This window comes from Mesoplodon mirus, assembly GCF_964341445.2.
Source record: "Mesoplodon mirus genome assembly, chromosome: 8".
Taxonomy (NCBI): Eukaryota; Metazoa; Chordata; class Mammalia; order Artiodactyla; family Ziphiidae; genus Mesoplodon; species Mesoplodon mirus.
In genome coordinates, this window is record NC_138984.1 from 46,529,402 (window position 1) to 46,550,582 (window position 21,181).

General features: G+C 34.5%; 1 protein-coding gene across 7 annotated transcripts in view; it reads right to left on the reverse strand.

The window, feature by feature from the left end:
* GULP1 (GULP PTB domain containing engulfment adaptor 1) overlaps window positions 1-21,181 on the reverse strand; it is a 274,219-nt gene that overhangs the window by 14,458 nt on the left and 238,580 nt on the right. For 4 of the 7 annotated variants that reach the window (XM_082630033.1, XM_082630031.1, XM_082630030.1 and 1 more), the window contains 3 exons: window positions 12,039-12,155; window positions 11,762-11,842; window positions 11,262-11,354 (listed from right to left, as the gene is read on the reverse strand). In XM_082630033.1, coding sequence (XP_082486159.1) covers window positions 11,262-11,354; window positions 11,762-11,842; window positions 12,039-12,155 — 291 coding nt within the window. The remainder of the gene's footprint in view (window positions 1-11,261; window positions 11,355-11,761; window positions 11,843-12,038; window positions 12,156-21,181) is intronic. The other 3 variants (XM_082630034.1, XM_082630036.1, XM_082630035.1) reach the window with 2 other exon arrangements.

The following is a 21,181-nucleotide window of genomic DNA, read 5'->3' on the forward strand; positions in this document are numbered from 1 at the left end:
TTGAGAGGAAGAAAGTGGAGAGAAAAATGACAAATGTCTAAAGATTTATTTCTGAAAGAGTCTCTGTGTACTGAGATGGGAAAAAGGAAGGATAGCAACAAGAAAAAAAAATGTCAGTAGGAGTAAAGTCTGGTATAAGTTAAGACTTTGTAGAATTTTCAAAAAAGGCTACAACATACATTTTAGATTTAATCCTCAAAAAATTCGTTTGAAGTATTAGTATTAGTAATATTACGTCCATATTATAGAAAAGATAGGGGAATCAAGGCCCATAAACTCTTTATGAGCTACTCCTATGTATGTAAGAAGCAAAACCAAAATTCAAAACAATCTGACTCCAATCATCATGTCCTTTCTATAGGTAGTAAGTTCCGAATGGTAAAATTCTGGGGGGATGGGCAGAGGGTGTTGTCAAGCATCTCAAGTAAATCAGAGAGATAAATAATAATAAGCAACTAGTACACTGTACTGGGTCTGCACATCAGTCTTTGGATGACTTTTGGAAGCTATTTCCATTACATCATGGAAAGCTACTGTCAAGTACTGAGCTGAGTGGCCAGATGTCAGAGTGGTCAGTTAAAACAACAACCAAAATGAAAGTATGTAATAATTGAGCCTTTATTCACTTACAATGATAGTGTAAGCAAGAGGCCAGAAAGAAGGTTCTGGTTCCATCAATGTCCCATTTTTCCCCAGTGACTGGCACTGGGCAAAGGTCAGGAGTATCATTACAGAAGCAGGACAGTATCTCTCTCCGGGAGGGAGCCCTGAACAAAAGGTTTCTGCTGGTTTTGCTTTGTTTTGTTTTGGGGAGGGGGAGATGGGAGTGCAGAGGGAAGAAAAGGGAAAAGAACTAAGAGTAGAAAATACTGAAAACTGAATCCTAGTGGAGAAAAGTATTTTGAAGGCCCCCAAAAGATGAGGCACTTAAGAGAGGCCTTGTTCAAGGGCTCCAATAAGGAGGCCTCTGAATGGAGGCACCTGGGCTGGGAATGCAGTTAATGTATAATAGTGTGGCCAGCCTGGGTGGTGAAGGGGGCTGAGTCCCTGACTAAAATTCCTCCAAGCAGTGCACTGAATCTGGGGTGAGGAGGGCAGCTTTCTCCCATGAGGCTTGCCATGGAAAGCCTTTATAGGGCCTAGAGGATTTGACCTGGAGCCAGACTTCTCAGCTACAAGTCACACTGCAGAGATTTTTCAACACTAATAGGACTTGGAGGCAGCCAACACAAATCTGGCTTTTGATAAACCTCATGGTGAAAGGTTGTAACAAAAATTATAGTTAGGAGAAACAACTTTGAAAGAATCTTTAAACTAGGAGTCACCTCTTCACACATTTCAGGAAGCAGAGAGGGAAAGAAGGAAGCGTAAAGTGACAGATTTAAGTTGAGGAAAGAATTCAGTGTGGAAGCAAGTCTCTGATGGTCTGAATTATGTAATTTATCACTCTATTAATATGCATATACAGTTACATAATGATTGGTTTCCCTACTGATCTCTATAGTGATCTATCTATCTATAGATATGTATACATGTATGCATGTATGTATATAATTTTAAGATCTATTTCATGGTCTATATAATTCACTGTAAACTTTTGTAGTTGGTGGCCACCTTTTACTTAATTATAGGTAACAACTGTAAGCTCCTGGTGGACAAAATTTTGTTTTTCTAAAATAATCTGTATAACATATTAGAATACTTGATATATAATGTCAATGAATATTTATTGTTTAACGTATACTACAGCAACTTTTTTTAACTTGAACTATAAATTGATAAGGATGTCTGTAACAGAGTAAAAAATAAAAAGGTATTAAGTGAAAGTTGTCCTTGGTATCATTTGGCTTATAAATGGGAGCACTCTATATTGTTTTATGACTTGTATTCATCAAAACATCTTTACCAGGTGCCACAAAGGCCAACATAACCTAACTTAAAAGTGCTCTAGTGTTTTATCATGGTGTTAATATTTGTATTCTACTTCCTCTGAGAAAGTATACTTATATAAAAGAAGAATGTGTATAATATGAAAATAATCGAATATTTCAATACCCCAATTAAGAAGTATCTTCACTTTCAAAAGGGTAAAGCAGGGCCATCTATCAATAATTTTGGTATCTAAAGTTTCAAACTCTAACACTAATTATTACAATTTTCCTTCGGGTCATCAGTAATCTAGATTTGGTCAACTAAGATTTTTTGTTTGGGTCACATAGGTCTTTAAAATAGGTCTTGATTCAGTTGCTTACAGGTTAGTATTAAGAGGTTGTACATTAAGATCCAGAGAGTTTGTTTAGAAGTTAGAAAATCAAGAAAGTGGACCCACAAACTTGCGTAAAAATAACTGACTGGTATTGAGCAAGTAGCTGTGCCTTCTAAGTTGGTGTCTGCTTTCCAACTCCTCACTCCACCACACGCCCATTTCACACATTTATTTAGGCCACAGCCCGGGCTCTGCTGACATTTGTGTTTGTCATTCCTAACTTAGAAATAATTCAAGTCAGGGAATTAGATATTACATCTGATTCCTTATAAGAATGAAATCTAAGTATATAGACATATTTCAATAGCATCTGATTCTGCACCAAACTATTACACTTATTAAATAAGAATATGTGACTACAGCCCCTAAATGGCATACAGTGGCATTTGGGGCACTGGATAAATATCTTGAGTAGTGTTTCTAAATTTAAGTGTTCAGGAACTAGTCATTTTTTAATCTTCCATTTTTAAGTGGTTGAGGATATTTATTTTTTTAAGAAATGAAATACATGGTTCAGATGAAAATGGTTTGATATTTTTGTGTTGGGCCTTCTGTCAGTATTTTGATAGATGGCTAGAGACCAAAATTTGGGGAGTTTCCTACAGAAGTTTATGGCGCTACTGTTTAATCCTTCTATGCTCATCATTCTAAGTGCTTTGGTCTTCAGGAAGGTGCACAGCCTCTGAATTATTATACTAAGGGGAATGAGGAATTCTGTGTTCAACAACTGCATGTTAATTATGCAGAAGTTATTAGGTTATTAAGACATATTAATAATGAGTGCCCATATTTGAGATTCATAGTTGTTGTAGTTTTATAGCTCTTTCTTTCAGTAAGTAGAGGCTTGGTGCATTAAGCCATGGTGAATATTTCAATTCCGAGCTTTGCCTAAATATGACAATGTTGAAATGTCATAAAAGCGTTTGAATCCTATCAGTTAATGTTGAATACATCTAAACAATAACAAAAATACTGCACTAAACGTAGATACTTCGGGGGCTTCCCTGGTAGCGCAGTGGTTGAGAGTCCGTCTGCCGATGCAGGGGACACGGGTTCGTGCCCCGGTCCGGGAAGATCCCACATGCCGTGGAGCAGCTGGGCCCGTGAGCCATGGCCACTGAGCCTGTGCGTCCGGAGCCTGTGCTCCGCAACGGGAGAGGCCACAACAGTGAGAGGCCCGCGTACCGCAAAAAAAGAAAAAAGAAAAAAAAAAGATACTTTGATTATTAAAAAAAAAAAAAAAAACACTAAAGATGGGGAAATATAAAGGTAATGTAAAATGTTCTAGCAAATCCTTCTGTATTGTCATGCTGCTTCATTCTTTTGAAGTTCACTATTATGGCACATTTTCAGCATCACTTTTTAAATAAGCTTCAAAAATAACTTCTAGTCCATTACACGGGGAGGGGGAAGGGTAAGCGGGACGAAGTGAGAGAGTGGCATGGACTTATATATACTACCAAATGTAAAATAGATAGCTAGTGGGAAGCAGACGCATAGCACAGGGAGATCAGCTCGGTGCTTTGTGACCACCTAGAGGGTGGGAGGGAGACTCAAGAGGGAGGAGATACAGGGATATATGTATATATATATAGCTGATTCACTTTGTTATAAAGCAGAAACTAACACACCATGGTAAAGCAATTATACTCCAATAAAGGTGTTAAAAAAGATAAATAACTTCTAGAATTTAGAATTTATAGCTCCACGTAGGTTATTTTGTCAGACTTCTAGATACACAGTTTGGTTACATTGGTCTCTTAGTTGTAAGACCTATTATCTTATACATTCTTACAAGAATCTTGCAAGTTAAATGGTTATCATCGTCCACATATCCCAAAGAGGAAAACTGGAACAAGAGGTCAAATGACTTGATTAGGTCCTCACGGTCAGAAGTGGAATGAAATACAGGTATATATTTTTTCCCATTAGACAGGGTTTACTTCTTTAGAACCATCATTTGTGCAAGTAACAATTGTGAAAGTTGTGAACCGGTCATCATTTTTTTGTGGGCAACAAACGTTCTCGAGTCAATGTTCATGTTTAAAATTTATGCCTTTGTTTAAAGATTCACATTTGGCTTGTTGCACAATTGAGAGTTCTCACAATCTGCTCTTGTCCATCTTGACTTCAATAGCAGTTGAGAAACCCCAGAGGAAGATAAATAGGCAGTTTTATTTACCCACAATGAAATACACATTTTAGGTTATAATTTGTCCTATCAAGCCTAATCAGTGGCCACACAGTTGATTATGTAAAGGTAAAATTTTATCCAGTAACACTTGGTTTAATTGAAAGGGAGACATTTATTTTACTCAACAATAGAAAGTCCAGCATTTCTTAGGACTACAATTTTATCCATTTCACTTCCTGGCAAAGGTCTGATTTGGTTAAAACCTTCTATAGCCAGAAAAGTAAAATGTAAGCATCCAGACACAAGAATGAAGAAGAACAATTTGATTTAACTTGCTATGCCCACATCTTATAATGGAACAATCTTCCAGAGGCGTTCATGAGGCTAGGAGGGCAGAATAAACCCTTTTTTTCTGATATAAATACAGGCAGCACTGCCATGTGAACGTAATAAATGGAAATCAGATTGTTCCTAGTTAATTAGTACCAAACGGTGGAAAACCTAACCTCTAATCTATTGCCAAACCGCTAGAACACAGCAAAAAGCAAACAACACAGTCAAGTAACAGAAATTACTCAGCATATCTAAATGACTGTATAAAATGAAGACCCACTTTCTAAAACCAAGGAAAAGATTTCCACAATTTCAGTATGATACAGACGTATGTAATATGGGTACTATCAAGGATATTTCATTTGCCAGAAAAGGAACCCAAGATTGAATCATTCAAGTGATATTTAGGAGACCTGTAAGCATTGTTTGTTAAGAACAAGTTTAAAAACAGCACATCAGTTTACACATGAAAAAATGAAAAATAGGAGTATGCCTTCATTCATTATGAGGAATTGGTTTCAAGTGAAAAAAGGGTTTGGGATATATACTAACAATATACATTTTTGTAGTTAGGAAGGTCTTTTAATTTTAATCCTGAGCAAAAAAAAAACCAAAAAGTATTGTGTTTTCCTTAGCTAGAACTAAGCTACTCTGTAATCTCACACTAAACTTTATACTGGGTGTATTAACTAAAACAATAAACAACAGTCCAAATGATGATAGAAAAAGAGTAAACTTTTAAACTCAAGTACTGTATCATGAGGCCAGACTTCTTCTTTGAATTCCAGATTTGAATACTCAAACTTTTAATAAATGTCTTCGTCGGCCACCCAGTAGGCAGAAGTAACATGAGCAAAAATGAACTACTGATTGGTTATCATTCACCTCCCCCAAGTCACATCTATTTTGGAAAATGACACCACCGCCCAGATGCTCGGGATAAAACCCTAAGGGGCAATCCTGACCCTCTTTTATTCTACAGTCCACAGCCAATCCATCAGTAAATCCTGCAAGTTCTACTTCCAAAATATATCAAGCTATTATATACATCATCCTAACTGATAGAATTCTAGGCCAATTTACTCTTTTCCTTCTCCTAGACTACTGAGATAGCTTCCTAGACAGTTTTTTTTTTTTTTTTTTTTTTTTTGCGGTACGCGGGCCTCTCACTGTTGTGGCCTCTCCTGTTGTGGAGCACAGGCTCCAGACGTGCAGGCTCAGTGGCCATGGCTCATGGGCCCAGCCGCTCCACAGCATGTGGGATCTTCCCGGACCGGGGCACGAACCCGCGTCCCCTGCATCGGCAGGCAGACTCTCAACCACTGCGCCACCAGGGAAGCCCCCTAGACAGTTTTAGGGACCTCAGTTTGGCCTCTTTACAGCCCATGGTGCATACAGCAGCCAGCTGATCCCCAAATCTCCTGTTAAAAACCTTTGAGTAACTTCTCACTGCAATTAAAGAAAACAAACAAACAAACATGGCTTACAGGGCCCTATAAAATCTAGCCTCTGACTCTCTTCAATTTTTTTGTCTCTTTTTCACGATGCTCCAGGTGCAAAGTTCTTATTACTGTTTTCAGCCCTTTGTATTAACTAACTTTTTTTATTCAGGTCTCAGTTTAAATGCTACATTCTCAGAATGTGCTTCCCAGATCACTGTCTCTAAAAAACAGCTCCCATTCTCTTCGATTCTGCTCTATTTTATTTTATTCATATTTACTCATTTAGATCTTATAGAAGATCCAAATTTCTAAATTTATTTATTCATTTAGCTATGGGTTTATTACCCACCTCCCTGTCTTTCCTCATACTATGTAAGTTTCATAGCAGCTGCAATTCATATACTGCTAAAACCCAATGGCCTAGAATATCATATGGTCATATAAGATGTTTAACAAATGTGTTACAAGCTGCCATAACAGATCACAACTATATCAAATGTATTCAACTGGCAAATGTGAGAAAATAAAAATCAAAGTGATATGCATCTTAATATGTAAAATATGTCACCAAGCTACTATTTCAAAATACCAGTGATGACTTAGCGGGACTAGGAAAAATAAAAACAAAACTAAAATTTACACAATTGTAAATGTTGAAAGAACTTTTTAGGATTCTTGAAGATTTTCTTTAAAAGCTTGAACCTAAAATTAGTTTGCATCTTCAAAATAAATCAATGACCAATTCACATTGATGTATATAAGACGTAAGTGGTTGGCAGGCTAGCACCTAAGAAATAGCAACCTTTCCTTCGGGTGCCTTTGAGGAGACTAGAGAAATGCATCTATGTTCTCACCTACACAGTGACTCCTTAGAGTACAAAGGTTCTCCATCTGGAAGATTCTACTCAACAGGGCCTCACACTTTTAACCTATGATTTAATATAGAATAATAAGATCAATATCTATAAGACTGAAATTTCTTATTAGAAGACCTGATCCTTTGAACTATTGTTCTATGTTACAGAAATTCAACTTTAACTTTGGACTGCTTACTAGGGTAGAGAGCTGGTGTGACCTTTTAGTTATCTAATCAAATTTTACCCAAAATATTTCTTATTTTTCTGATTCTTCCCATAACTGACTTTATCTGCTACTTCATCACACACTGACAGGAAGAATAACATCCATACCAGTAATTTACAAAATTTTCATTTTCTACATTACTTTTAATGCCACAAAACCCCCAAAATTCCATTCCTACTTTTGTTCTCTTTGCTCCCTCTTCTCAAAGAGACTATTTTAAGCTAAGATTAGAGATAAATCTTCTATTTTACTTTGACTAGCAATTGCTTGATGTGGACTATATTGTCTGACTAGCAAATTCTGATATTTCAGAAAATTACTGTATTAAGTACTTATTTTTATGAACCACATTGTAGTAGTGAATTATTTTATTTATTTATTTATTTTTTGCGTTACACGGGCCTCTCACTGATGTGGCCTCTCCCGTTGCGGAGCACAGGCTCCGGACGCGCAGGCTCAGCGGCCATGGCTCACGGGGCCCAGCCGCTCCGCGGCATGTGGGATCCTCCCAGACCGGGGCACGAACCCGCGTCCCCTGCATCGGCAGGCGGACTCTCAACCACTGCGCCACCAGGGAGGCCCAGTAGTGAATTATTTATAGAGAAACACTTCTGAATTGGAGTTGGCCAAAGAGTTACCTCTGTGCAACTTAGGAAAATTTGGCTCTCAAGAGAATTAAGGCCTGTTTTGGGCTGGTCATTTGTGAAGAGTCATCTGTCTTGGGGGTTCCTCTCACCATTACACACTGAAAACCCATCGAGAATCTAAAGACAAATTAATCCTATTAACAAACCCACCTATATTGTAATTTTAGTGTGCATAATGGCATTCATAATTTACTTCCATGCTCCTTCAATTAATATATTAATTGCTGCCTAATCCTTTAAACAAACTGCTGAAAACTTTAGCAATTTTGGAGCATTCTAGGCTTCAGTCCTCTGAGAGAAAAACAAGCAAACAAACAAACAAAACCTACAGAATCTCATTTCCAGAGTTATAAGTCCAATAGTTATTTATTGTGCATGAATTTTGCTAGACTCTGTGAGGTACTTGGTGTCCTAGTTGTGTGTCCTGTAAAATTAATGCTCACATTTCATAAGAAAGAACGTATGCAAAACATTTCTAACTTTACAGAAATTTGCTTTACTGAAGACCCATTGCCAGCTATTAAACAAGAGGTACATGTATTATAAATTTATATCTTAATTACTTGGAATTTTCATTATTTTTCAAGTTCAATATCAATAGTTTGAATCATTAACAAACCTTCAGCAGAGTGGATATTTAAGAGCATGGCAATATTTCATACTTACTAAATAATTGTAGGTAATTTAATTTAATTTATTTTAGTTTATTTTTAATATCAGAAAAAAAGGGAGATCATTTTAACAGGTTGAAATATAGATGGACTTAGTGTTATATTAATTTATTTCTCAGCTACATAACTAAAATTGAAAATGAAAGGCAAAAAAATATTTGTGCATACTCTCTTCAAAAAAAATTTAAAAACAAGTCAATAAATACCTATAACAGCATCTTCAAAACCATTTGAATTAATCACGTATCATTAGCAATTTAAAAATGTTGAGTTCACTTTCTTTTAAGAATCAAATTATATTTTTTAATCTTGAAGATGCATCAGCAACTTCAAAAATCACATAATGAGACTTTAGGAGCTGAAAAGTTATGAGACAAGTAATTTTTTAAAAGTTAAAATAAAGAGAAAATATAGACAAAGATATTACTACGACAAAAGAATATAAGTAAATTGCAAAGTTATAATTTGAGCTAGTTGCATAATGATCAATAAGGCAATAAATTTTCTACACATGTGTATTAAGTGCAAAAGAATGATTTAGAGAAAATTATTTCTCTTTTTTTAATTCAACCTTTTAGTTATAGTCTTTTAAGTGTTCTATTGAGACATAGTGCTGAGACGAACACAATGCCTATGATAATTATTAAATGACAACTTTAGGAGAGTTAATTCTAATAACTGGCTATTTGAATAATTTTATTGTTTTTTATATAACTGACTCTACCAATGATAATTGTTGAATAAATGAATATACTCACGTATAGTCTGTGCTCATTTACATAACAACTTTCAAGCTCACAGCTTGTTAATGGCTACCTAGGCCAGAGGGTCCAGGAAACTGAAGAGAGTGTCATTTCTTCATTCTTCCTGCCCTTTGCCATTTCTGAAGCTGACTTAGTAACCATGTGAGATCACCAGTGCACACACATAACCCCAACCCTGACCCACCTTCTCAGTTGTCCCAGTGCTAGTCTAGGTCAGTGTCTGCTTTCAGGAGATAAAAGACAGATGTGCTGTCCTATCAACATGTCCCAAACCTCTCTGCTCTTCCCAAATCTACCATGCCCCTTAACATGATACCTCTAGCTCTCTTTCTACAGAAAGAAGTTACATAATGAATAAGCTTTAGTTTTGCACCCAAAATGGTGATGGATCTTATTTTTACTCCTTTGAAAACATAAAGACTGAAGTAAAGCTACTTTTCATGTGCAATGAATTCCAGCAAAAACTACCTTATTAAGACTCATTGAAAAAGTAACTTCTCCTTCATTTATCTTTATACTCCTAATCTGTTTCACAGGATGGTTTACGAGACATTCAACAAGACCTAAAAATTGTTGCTCCATTTGGGACTGAAGGTTGAACAGTTTGAGCTGATGTTCTGTTCCTTGCGATGGGGAAGGCAAGAAAATATCATCTTGATGAGAAGCAAATAATGATCATAGTAAAGAGAAAAAACAGGGAGTGATATTATAATAAAGCCAGAACTTGAAGAGGATGCTCCAGCACCTCACTGTGCATTACAGAGGTACACTGTGCAACATTGGAACCTCACTCCCAACCTCTCTCACCTTGGCTGTCTCAACCCCACTGTCACAAACTATATGCCAAGCAATGGAAATACCAACTGTTTCAGTGTGGAAGATGGAAAAGTGTGAGTTTAGAAGAAAAAATAGTTTTTTGAGCCATTTCCATGGCACACCAAATTTAAAACCCAAAATGTAACTTCTTACAGAAACATTCTTCATGGTAATGAACTGGTGAAATATTCTAATAGTAGATAGCAATAAATATATTTATATACATATATATACTAAGGGGTTTCATTGAGTTAGCCTAGAGATTGAACCAAAATCCACTTGCAAATGAAAATTTGCAAAAAAATTCTTTTCAGAAGTTTGTAAATGCTATAATTGTGTTTCAGTTCATAGGATCATGCCAAAAGTTATATATTAAAATTTCTAAATGTAAAATAAAATATACATTTTAATGGACAATATCAGTATAGATGATTCTAAAAGAGAATAAAATTCCTAAGTATATTTTGCCTAGAAAAAAATATCAACTGTTTTAAATTCTATCTCCCCTCAAAAAATTCCCTTAGCCAAAATCACAAAATAACAGCATCATACCTTAAGATGAGAAAATGATTTCAAATCTGTGATAAACCAAAAGTAAATAATTTAACTATAAAAATACTGAGTGTTGTCTGAAGAGATTACCACAGATTTTAGTGTGTGAAATATAACTCTGTCACTCCCAGTAGGAGCCCTTGCTATGTAATATAAGAAACCAATTCGATCGTGTTAACAGTCCAGCTTCTATAATGAAGTTCAGTACTCCAAGGGCAGATTGGCTTCAGTCATTAAATCAACTTTAGTAAATAGTAATCAATTGGAATGAAAGAAGATTATGTCACAAAGAGGAAAAGATCAAATTGAGTGCTGAATTATTCTAGAAAAGAGAAAAGAGCAACATGGAAAAACAACTCTGATCTGAGCTACCTAGGTAATTTTAACATTTAAATTAATCTTATTTAGCACCTTGTATCTCTAGCTACATTTAGTTTAAAATGACTGATCCCAGAGTATTATTTGGAATACTGAAGAACTGATGATCCAGGCATGCTTTATCACCAAGAAATCTTATTTCTAAGGAAAAGATGCACGTATTCTATATACTTACTGGAGATGTTGATACTTGGGTTATTCTCAACTGGTTTTCCAAATCTTGTACTTTGTTTTTAAGTTCCATATTTTCTGTTTCTAAGTCTTGAATCTAAAAAGCAAATGGTTATTGAATAATCTTCAGACATTTGTTCTTGGAAAATATTGGCTGTTAAATTGGTTATATTAATGAATAGGATTTCATATTATTTAAAATTTTAATGTATTTTTTTGTGCACAGGGGAGAAATTTATTTTGATAAAGCTTGGGATATATCATAGAATTCTAGGTCACTGGAAAGACATATTATTAAATTGAAAATATGTTTTTATGTGTGTGCAAATTTCATGTTTCTAATACCTCATCTCTGTGTTTTCTTGTAGCATTGTGCAATCTGTACCCATAATCTTGGAGTATAACTGCAAGACAGTGAAACTTGCTTATGATGATTTTGAAGAGAGTGGAGAAAGGGGGTAATTTAATTATAAAGGAATCTGATCTGCATGGGAAACCACTTACCCAGCATCTGCTGCTTCTGCTGCTCTGATCCCCATGAGAAGCATCAGGAAGTGAAGCAAAGTCACATGAGAACACAAAGTTCTTGTGGGAATTCAATATAAAATGGTTAAAAACTGTGCAGGGGATCAGGAATGAAAAATTATAGGAACACAGTGAAAGCAGTTCCAATCAGTGTGGGGGGAATTTAATGGCAGGCCTTCTAAATTTTTTTGATGATATGCAAGTTTCCCTGTACTTACATCACATAAAAGTGAAAGAACAAGCTTAGTTTACTCACTCTTTTCTGTAACACTGCAATCTGTTTTCTTGTTTCAACATCTTTTCCTCCAGATTCTAGAAATTTCCTGTACGCCAGGTCAAATGCTTGGCCAATTGTTAAAGTTATCTCTTCAGCCTTTGTAAAAACCAAACAAAGATTTGCATTTTAATAATAATATGTCAGACTATTCTTTGAATCAAGAAAAACGGTAACATGAGGTATTTCAAAAGGGCAATGTCTAGGGGTAGACGTGTAGTAAATGAGCAAAGTAGCCTATGCTAACATAATAATTCAAAGCCTACCCATGCACAACATAAAAAAAGAACTGTTTTGGCAATTAAATGAATAGCTGTTGAAGTTGGAAGCAAGAGTCCTATCCAACTTCTCATCTCTTTTATCATAGCATTTTTTTCCCTAGTTTGTTTTCCTCCCTTCCTCAAACATTTAGTGCCTATTAAATAAAAGCATAGTGCCAACTGCAGTTTTTCTTGTTGCTTTGCTACTTATTTCCTTTTCTTAGTGAGGAGGGTTTATTAAGCCTGGCAGTAACTTGAATGAGGTTGGCTGGGTGGTGTCTGTGGAAAACCTGATGGATGCCCTCTCTAAAGGAAGCAACTACTTGTTACTCAGTTCCAGTTAATTTTTGGCTTGTGGAAATGAACAATTCCAACCAAGAGTTGTCGATTTTAAATATGTGAGATGAGGTCAGAAATCTGAATATTCATATGGAAAGCTCCCAATTTTAAGTGACAGTAAACAATATTTTTGTAAAACACAGTGCCGACTGAACAAAATATATCTGTCACCTGAATTTGGCCTCATAAACAATTATCAGTCTCTGGTCCATTAACTAGAAGCTGCCACAAATATCCTAAGTCCACCAGCTCATTCCTTCTCCATTGATATCTCAACTGGTATCACAGTGTCTTACTGGGAACAGTGTAAACAGTAAATAAAGATTTATTTACTTTATTAACATTATAAAGAAGTTTGGTAAAGGCATTAATTGATTTAATGCATCAGAAATATTTCATATTTAATATAACACCTCCAGTTAACATAACAACTGGTAGCAACATTAAATCTTGAAAATGTCCTGCTTTCACTAATCTATTGCAAATCCTAAAATTTTGTGATTCCTAGGTGCAACCTAAATTGAAAATATGCTTTATTAATAAAGGTTAGATTACTTAAGACTGTTATTTTTGTAGTTTACTATTTGTTTAAAAAGGCATTTGGCCATAATAAATATTTATAGTGTTTAACCCAATAAACCAAAAAATGCAAAAATATATGCCTAAAATTATATATGAGGACTATCTGTCTTACAACAAAGATGGAAAAGAAATAAGCTATATTAAGGAATACTAAATAATACTAAAAAGTTAAAATGAGTTCAATGTGTCTTCTTAATAAGACAATGTGTTTTCTTCAAATACTCAACGTGTACAGGATGGAAAATTGTGTAAATGGTAATATGGTTGATTCATCACTAATAACATTTGACTTCATTATTAATTATTTGTTTACAATAATAATTTTTTAAAATCCATAGTCTCTTTTTATGGTAAGACATGTCTTTTTAATTAAGATAGCATTTAGCTCCCTGGTAAATATTCTCCATATATTACCTCCCTTGCTTCTCATGACTCTGTGAGATGGGGGTTATTATTATTCCCACAGTACTTATGCAACTGCAATTCTATGAGGTTGTATAACTTGCCTAAAATCTGATAATTAGTTAGAGGAGAACCTGGATTCAAATTCAAAATATCTGACTCTACAAGCCTCACACTTTTGGGGGGTAGGGGATAAAATTTATATATAATGAAATGCACAGACCATAATTGTACAATCAGGTGTGTTTTGATACCTATATAACCACCATATCATTACAGATATAGAATATTTCTATCATCCTTGAAAGTTCTCCTATGCCTACCTCTAGTCAAATCAAATTTCTTACGGGTAACCGTTGCTCAAATTTCTCACCATAGATCAGTTTTACCTGTCCTTGTATCTATAAAAATGGGCCATACTGTATATATTCTTTTGTATCGGTCTTCTTTTATAATTTCTCAGATGTTACATGTATCATTCGTTTTATTGCTGATTACTTTCCATCCAGTGAATATACTACAAATGATTTTTCACTTTTCTATCAAGGGACATTTCTGGTGTTTTCAGTCCTGAGTTATAAATAAAGCTGTTATGAACATTCTTGTAAAATCTTTTTGTGGACATATGTTTTCATATCTCTGGGTAAATACCTAGAAAGGAATTGCTAAATCATAGGATGGGTCTATGTTTAACATTATAAGAAACTGCCAAACTGCTTTCCAAAGTACCATTGTACATACCCACCAGCAGTAAAAGTGTTCTAGCTGCTCCACATTCTCACCAACATCAGATATTGACATCGTTTTAATTTAGTCATTTTACTGGATGAGTAATGCTATTGCAATGTATTTGTAATCTGAATTTCCCTGTTGAATAATATGTTAGCCAGGTTTCATGTAATCATTGGCCTTTGTTATCTGCTCATCATGAACTCCCTGTAGAAGACAGTCTCTTGCCCATTTTTTATTAGTTTTTTTTGTCTTTTTATTATTGATATTTAGTTCTTTATATATTCTGGACACAAACCCTTTTTCGGATATATGTATGTGACTTGCCATTTCACTTTATAATACTGTTTATAGATTAGTAGAAAATGTTTACTTTTGATTAAGTCCCACGTATCATTTTTTTCTCCCGCTATATTTAGTGCTTTGGGGGTCATTTCTAAGAAATCATTGCCTACTCAAAGTTCATAGAGAGATTCTCCTATGTTTAATGAAAGTTTTGCAGCAGGCTATAAAAGCTTCTACTTTTGTATCTATTATCCATCTCAAGTTATTTTTATGTAGCATAAGTAAGAACTAATTTTTAAGTATTATTTTTTCATATATTTAGCTAGCTGTTCCAATACCAATTATCAAAGACATCTTTTCTCCATTAAATTGTCTTGTCACATTTGTGGAAAAATCAATTGGCCACATATGTGTGGATATTTCTGGTCTCTACAATCTAGTTCATTTCTTATTTATCTACCATTACATCAATATCACCTGATCTTGATAATGATTTCTTTGAAGTACCCTGTGAAAGCAGGTAAAATGTGTCTTCCAACGTTGGTCTTTTCTTTCAAGATTAATTTCTCTATTCTGCACTGTTTTATATTACCATATTAAAACAAATTTTCTATTTCTACCAAAAATCCCATTGTGATTTTGATAAAGATTGTATTGAATATACAGATCAATTTGGTGGAATTGACCACTTAACTAAATTGAGCCTTCCAACATATAAATACGGTATCTCTCTCCCATTGTTTTAGGTCTTCTTTAATTTCTGAAATAGTTTGTTGATTTCAGCATATCTTCTTGAAAAAATCTTAATTATTTCATGTTTGTTGATGCATTAGTAAACAGATTTTTATTTTTTTCTAGTAGACAGAAGCAATAAATTTTTGTATATTAACCTTTTCTCTTGTGATTAAATTTGCTTCATAATCATAGTAATTTATAGATTTCACATGACTTACTTTGTAAAAATTCATATTACATCTGTGAAAAAGATAGTTTTACTTTTTTTCCCAATCTTTATGCCTCTTGATTCTTTTACTAACTGTTCACCATCTAAGACATCTAATACCAGGCTAAACAGAGGTGGTGAGAATAAGCACCCTTGCCCTGTTCCCAATCTTAAAGGAAAGCATTCAATAATTCACCATTAATTTTGATGTCACCTGCAGGATTTTTAACGTCCTTATTGGAATAAGAAACGTCCTTTCTACTCCTAGGATATTGTGAATTTTATCATCAATTGGATTGAATTTTGTGCTTTTTCTGCATCTATGTGATAATTTTTTTTCATAGAACTTAACAGTGAAACTATCTGGGTCTGTTATTTTACTTGTCAAGAGATTTTTTTAAATATTTAAATATTTTAAATGTTATTTCCCCAGTTTCATTAAATCAAGTTTTTCAAATATTCATCAATTTCATCTTACTTGCCAAATTTACTGGCATAATACTTATATAATATTTCTCTCTGTATCCTTTTAAAGACTATAGCATCTGTACTTATATCCACTCTTTTGTTTCTGGTATTGGTAATTTGTGTTTTCCTTTATTTTTGTCCTTGATCTGTCTTTTTAGAGGATCCTTAATGAAGAACCAACTTCTGGTTTATTAATTTTCTTTATTGTGTTTTCAACATCATCGATTCTATAATTTATTATTATTTTTACCTTTTACTTTGTTTTAAATTTGTTCTTATTCTAACTCCTCAAGATCAAGAGCATGATGATTAGTTTTAATCTTTTTATCTTTTCTCATAGAAGCATTTAAAGCTATAAATATCCCTCTAAGTACTGCTTTAACTGTCTTTTACAAATTTTGATATTTTGTTGCTATTCAGATAAAAATAATCTAATTCCTCTTGTGAACTTTCTTTGAGCTATTATTATGTGAAGTGTCTTTTGATTTAAAACATTTTGACAATTCATAGTCAGAGAATATACTCTGTAAAGTTTTTAATTTTGGAATTTACTGAGTCTTAAAATATGGTCCAGGATATGATGTATCTTTGTAAACATTCCACTGCACTCAAAAAGAAAGTATACTCTGGAGAAGCAAAAAGAACTACAATCCTGCAGCCTGTGGAACAAAAACCACATTAACAGAAAGATAGACAAGATGAAAAGGCAGAGGTCTATGTAAGAGATGAAGGAACAAGATAAAACCCCAGAAAAACAACTAAATGAAGTGGAGATAGGCAACCTTTGAGAAAAAGATTCAGAATAATGATAGTGAAGATGATCCAGAACCTCAGAAAAACAATGGAGGCAAAGATCAAGAAGATGCAAGAAATGTTTAACAAAGACCTAGAAGAATTAAAGAACAGCAAACAGAGATGAATAATACAATAACTGAAATGAAAACTACACTAGAAGGAATCAATAGCAGAATAACTGAGGCAGAAGAACGGATAAGTGACCTGGAAGACAGAATGGTGGAATTCACTGCTGTGGAACAGAATAAAGAAAAAAAAAGGAAAAGAAATGAAGACAGCTTAAGAGACCTCTGGCACAACATTAAATGCAACAATTTTCGCATTATAGGGGTCCCAGAAGGAGAAGAGAGAGAGAAAGGACCAGAGAAAATATTTAAAGAGATTCTAGTCGAAAACTTCCCTAACATGGGAAAGGAAACAGCCACCCAGGTCCAGGAAGCACAGCGAGTCCCATACAGGACAAACCCAAGGAGAAACATGCTGAGACACACAGTAATCAAATTGGCAAAATTAAAGAAAAATAAAAATTATTGAAAGCAGCAATGGAAAAATGACAAATAACATACAAGGGAACTCCCATAAGGTTAACAGCTGGTATCTCAACAGAAACTCTACAAGCCAGAAAGGAGTGGTATTATATATTTAAGTGATGAAAGGGAAGAACCTACAGCCAAGATTACTCTAACTGGCAAAGATCTCATTCATTCAAAGGAGAAATCAAAAGCTTTACAGACAAGCAAAAGCTAAGAGAATTCAGCACCACCAAACCAGCTATAAAACAAATACTAAAGGAACTTCTCTAAGTGGGAAACACAAGAGAAGAAAAGGACCTACAAAAACAAACCCAAAATAATTAAGTAAATTGTCAGGAATTATGACCTTAAATGATAATGACCTTAAATGTGAATGGATTAAATGCTCCAAAAAAAAAAAAAAAAAAAAAGGCTTGCGGAATGGATACAAAAACAAGACCCATATATATGCTGTCTACAAGAGACCCACTACAGACCTAGGGACACATACAGACTGAAAGTGAGGGGACAGGAAAAGATATTGCACACAAATGGAGATCAAAGAAAGCTGGAGTAGCAATGCTCATATCAGATAAAATAGAGCTTAAAATAAAGAATGTTACAAGAGACAAGGAAGGACACTACATAATGATCAAGGGATCAATCCAAGAAGAAGATATAACAATTATAAATATATATGCACCCAACATAGGAGCACCTCAATACATAAGGCAACTGCTAACAGCTATAATAGAGGAAATCAACAGTAACACAATAATAGTGGGGGAGTTTAACATCTCACTTACACCAATGGACAGATCATCCAAAATGAAAATCAATAAGGAAACAGAGGCTTTAAATGACACAATAGACCAGATTTAATTGATATTTATAGGACATTCCATCCAAAAACAGCAGATTACACTTTCTTCTCAAGTGCGCATGGAACATTCTCCAGGCGAGATCACATCTTGGGTCACAAATCAAGCCTCAGTAAAGTTAATAAAATTGGAATCATATCAAACATCTGTTCTTACAACAATGCTATGAGATTAGAAATGAATTACAGGGAAAAAAAAACGAAAAAACACAAACACATGGAGGCTAAACAATACATTACTAAATAACCAAGAGATCACTGAAGAAATCAAAGAGGAAATCAAAAAATACCTAGAGACAAATGACAATGAAAACACGATGATCCAAAACCTATGGGATGCAGCAAAAGCAGTTCTAAGAGGGAAGTTTATAGCTATACAAGCCTACCTCAAGAAACAAGAAAAATCTCAAATAAACAATCTAACCCTACACCTAAAGGAAATAGAGAAAGAACAAACAAAACCCAAAGTTTGCAGAAGGAAATAAATCATAAAGATCGGAGCAGAAATAAATGAAATAGAAACAAAGAAAACAATAGCAAACATCAATAAAACTAAAAGCTGGTTCTTTGAGAAGATAAACAAAATTGATAAACCATTAGCCAGACTCATCAAGAAAAAGAGGGAGAGGACTCAAATCAATAAAATTAGAAATGAAAACAGAGAAGTTACAACAGACTCCAGGGAAATACAAAGCATCCTAAGAGACTACTACAAGCAACTCTATGCCAAAAAATTGGACAACCTAGAAGAAATGGACAAATTCTTAGAAAGGTATAACCTTCCAAGACTGAACCAGGAAGAAATAGAAAATATGAACAGATGAATCACAAGTAATGAAATTGAAACTGAAATTAAAAATCTTCCAACAAACAAAAGTCCAGGACCAGATGGCTTCACAGGTGAATTCTATCAAACATTTAGAGAAGAGCTAACACCAATCCTTCTCAAACTCTTCCAAAAAATTGCAGAGGAAGGAACACTCCCAAACTCATTCTATGAGGCCACCATCACCCTGATACCACAAGCAGACAAAGATACTCCAAAAAAAAAAAATTATAGACAAATATCACTGATGAATATAGACGCAAACATCCTCAACAAAATACTAGCAAACAGAATCCAAAAACACATTAAAAGGATCATACACTATTATGAAGTGGGATTTATCCCAGCGATGCAAGGATTTCTCAATATACACAAATCGATCAATGTGATACACCATATTAAAAAATTGAAGAATAAAAACAATACGATCATCTCAATAGATGCAGAAAAAGCTTTTGACAAAATTAACCACCCATTTATGACAAAAACTCTCCAGAAAGTGGGCATAGAGGAAATCTACCTCAACATAATAAAGGCCATATATGACTAACCCACAGCAAACATCATTCTGAATGGTGAAAGACAAAGCATTTCCTCTAAGATCAGGAACAAGACAAGGAGGTCCACTCTCACCACTATTATTCAACATAGTTTTAGAAGTCCTAGCCATGACAATCAGAGAAGAAAAAGAAATAAAAGGAATACAAATTGGAAAAGAAGTAAAGCTGTCACTGTTTGAAGATGACATGATACTATACATAGAGAATCCTAAAAATGCCACCAGAAAACTACTAGAGCTAATCAATGAATTTGGTAAAGTTGCAGGATACAAAATTAATGCACAGAAATCTCTTGCATTCCTATACACTAATGATGAAAATTCTGAAGGAGAAATTAAGGAAATACTCCCATTTACCATTGCAACAAAAAGTATAAAATACCTAGGAATAAACCTACCTAGGAAGAGAAAAGGCCTGTATGCAGAAAACTATAAGACACTGATGAAAGAAATCAAAGATGATACCAACAGATGGAGAGATATACCATGTTCTTGGATTGGAAGAATCAATATTGTGAAAATGATTATACTACCCAAAGCAATGTACAGATTCAATGCAATCCCTATCAAATTGCCAATGGCATTTTTTATGGAACTAGAACAAATAATCTTAAAATTTGTATGGAGACACAGAAGACCTTGAATAGCCAAAGCAGTCTTGAGGATAAAAAACGGAGCTGGAGGAATCAGACTCCCGACTTCAGACTATACTACAAAGCCACAGTATTCAAGACAATATGGTACTAGCACAAAAACAGAAACATAAATCAATGGAACAAGATAGAAAGCCCAGAGATAAACCCACGCACCTATGGTCAACTAATCTATGACAAAGGAGGCAAGGATATACAATGGAGAAAAGACAGTCTCTTCAATAAGTGGTGCTGGGAAAACTGGACAGTTACATGTAAAAGAATGAAATTAGAACACTCCCTAACACCATACACAAAAATAAACTCAAACTGGATTAGAGACCTTAATGTAAGACTAGACACTATAAAACTCTTAAAGGAAAACATAAGAGGAACACTCTTTGACATAAATCACAGCAAGATCTTTTTTGATCCACCTCCTAGGGTAATGGAAATAAAAACAAAAATAAACAAATGGGACCTAATGAAACTTCAAAGCTTTTGCACAGCAAAGGAAATCATAAACAAGACGAAAAGACAACCCTCATAATGGGAGAAAATATTTGCAATGAATCAACAGACAAAGGATTAATCTCCAAAATATATAAACAGCTCATGCAGCTCAATATTAAGATAAATGAACAATCCAATCCAAAAATGGGCAGAAGACCTAAATAGACATTTCTCCAAAGAAGACATACAGATGGCCAAGAAGCACATGAAAAGCTGCTCAACATCACTAATTAGTAGAGAAATGCAAAGCAAAACTACAATGAGGTATCACCTCACACCAGTTAGAATGGGCATCATCAGAAAATATACAAACAACAAATGCTGGAGAGGGTGTGGAGAAAAGGGAACCCTGTTGTACTGTTGGTGGGAATGTAAATTGATACAGCCACTATGGAGAACA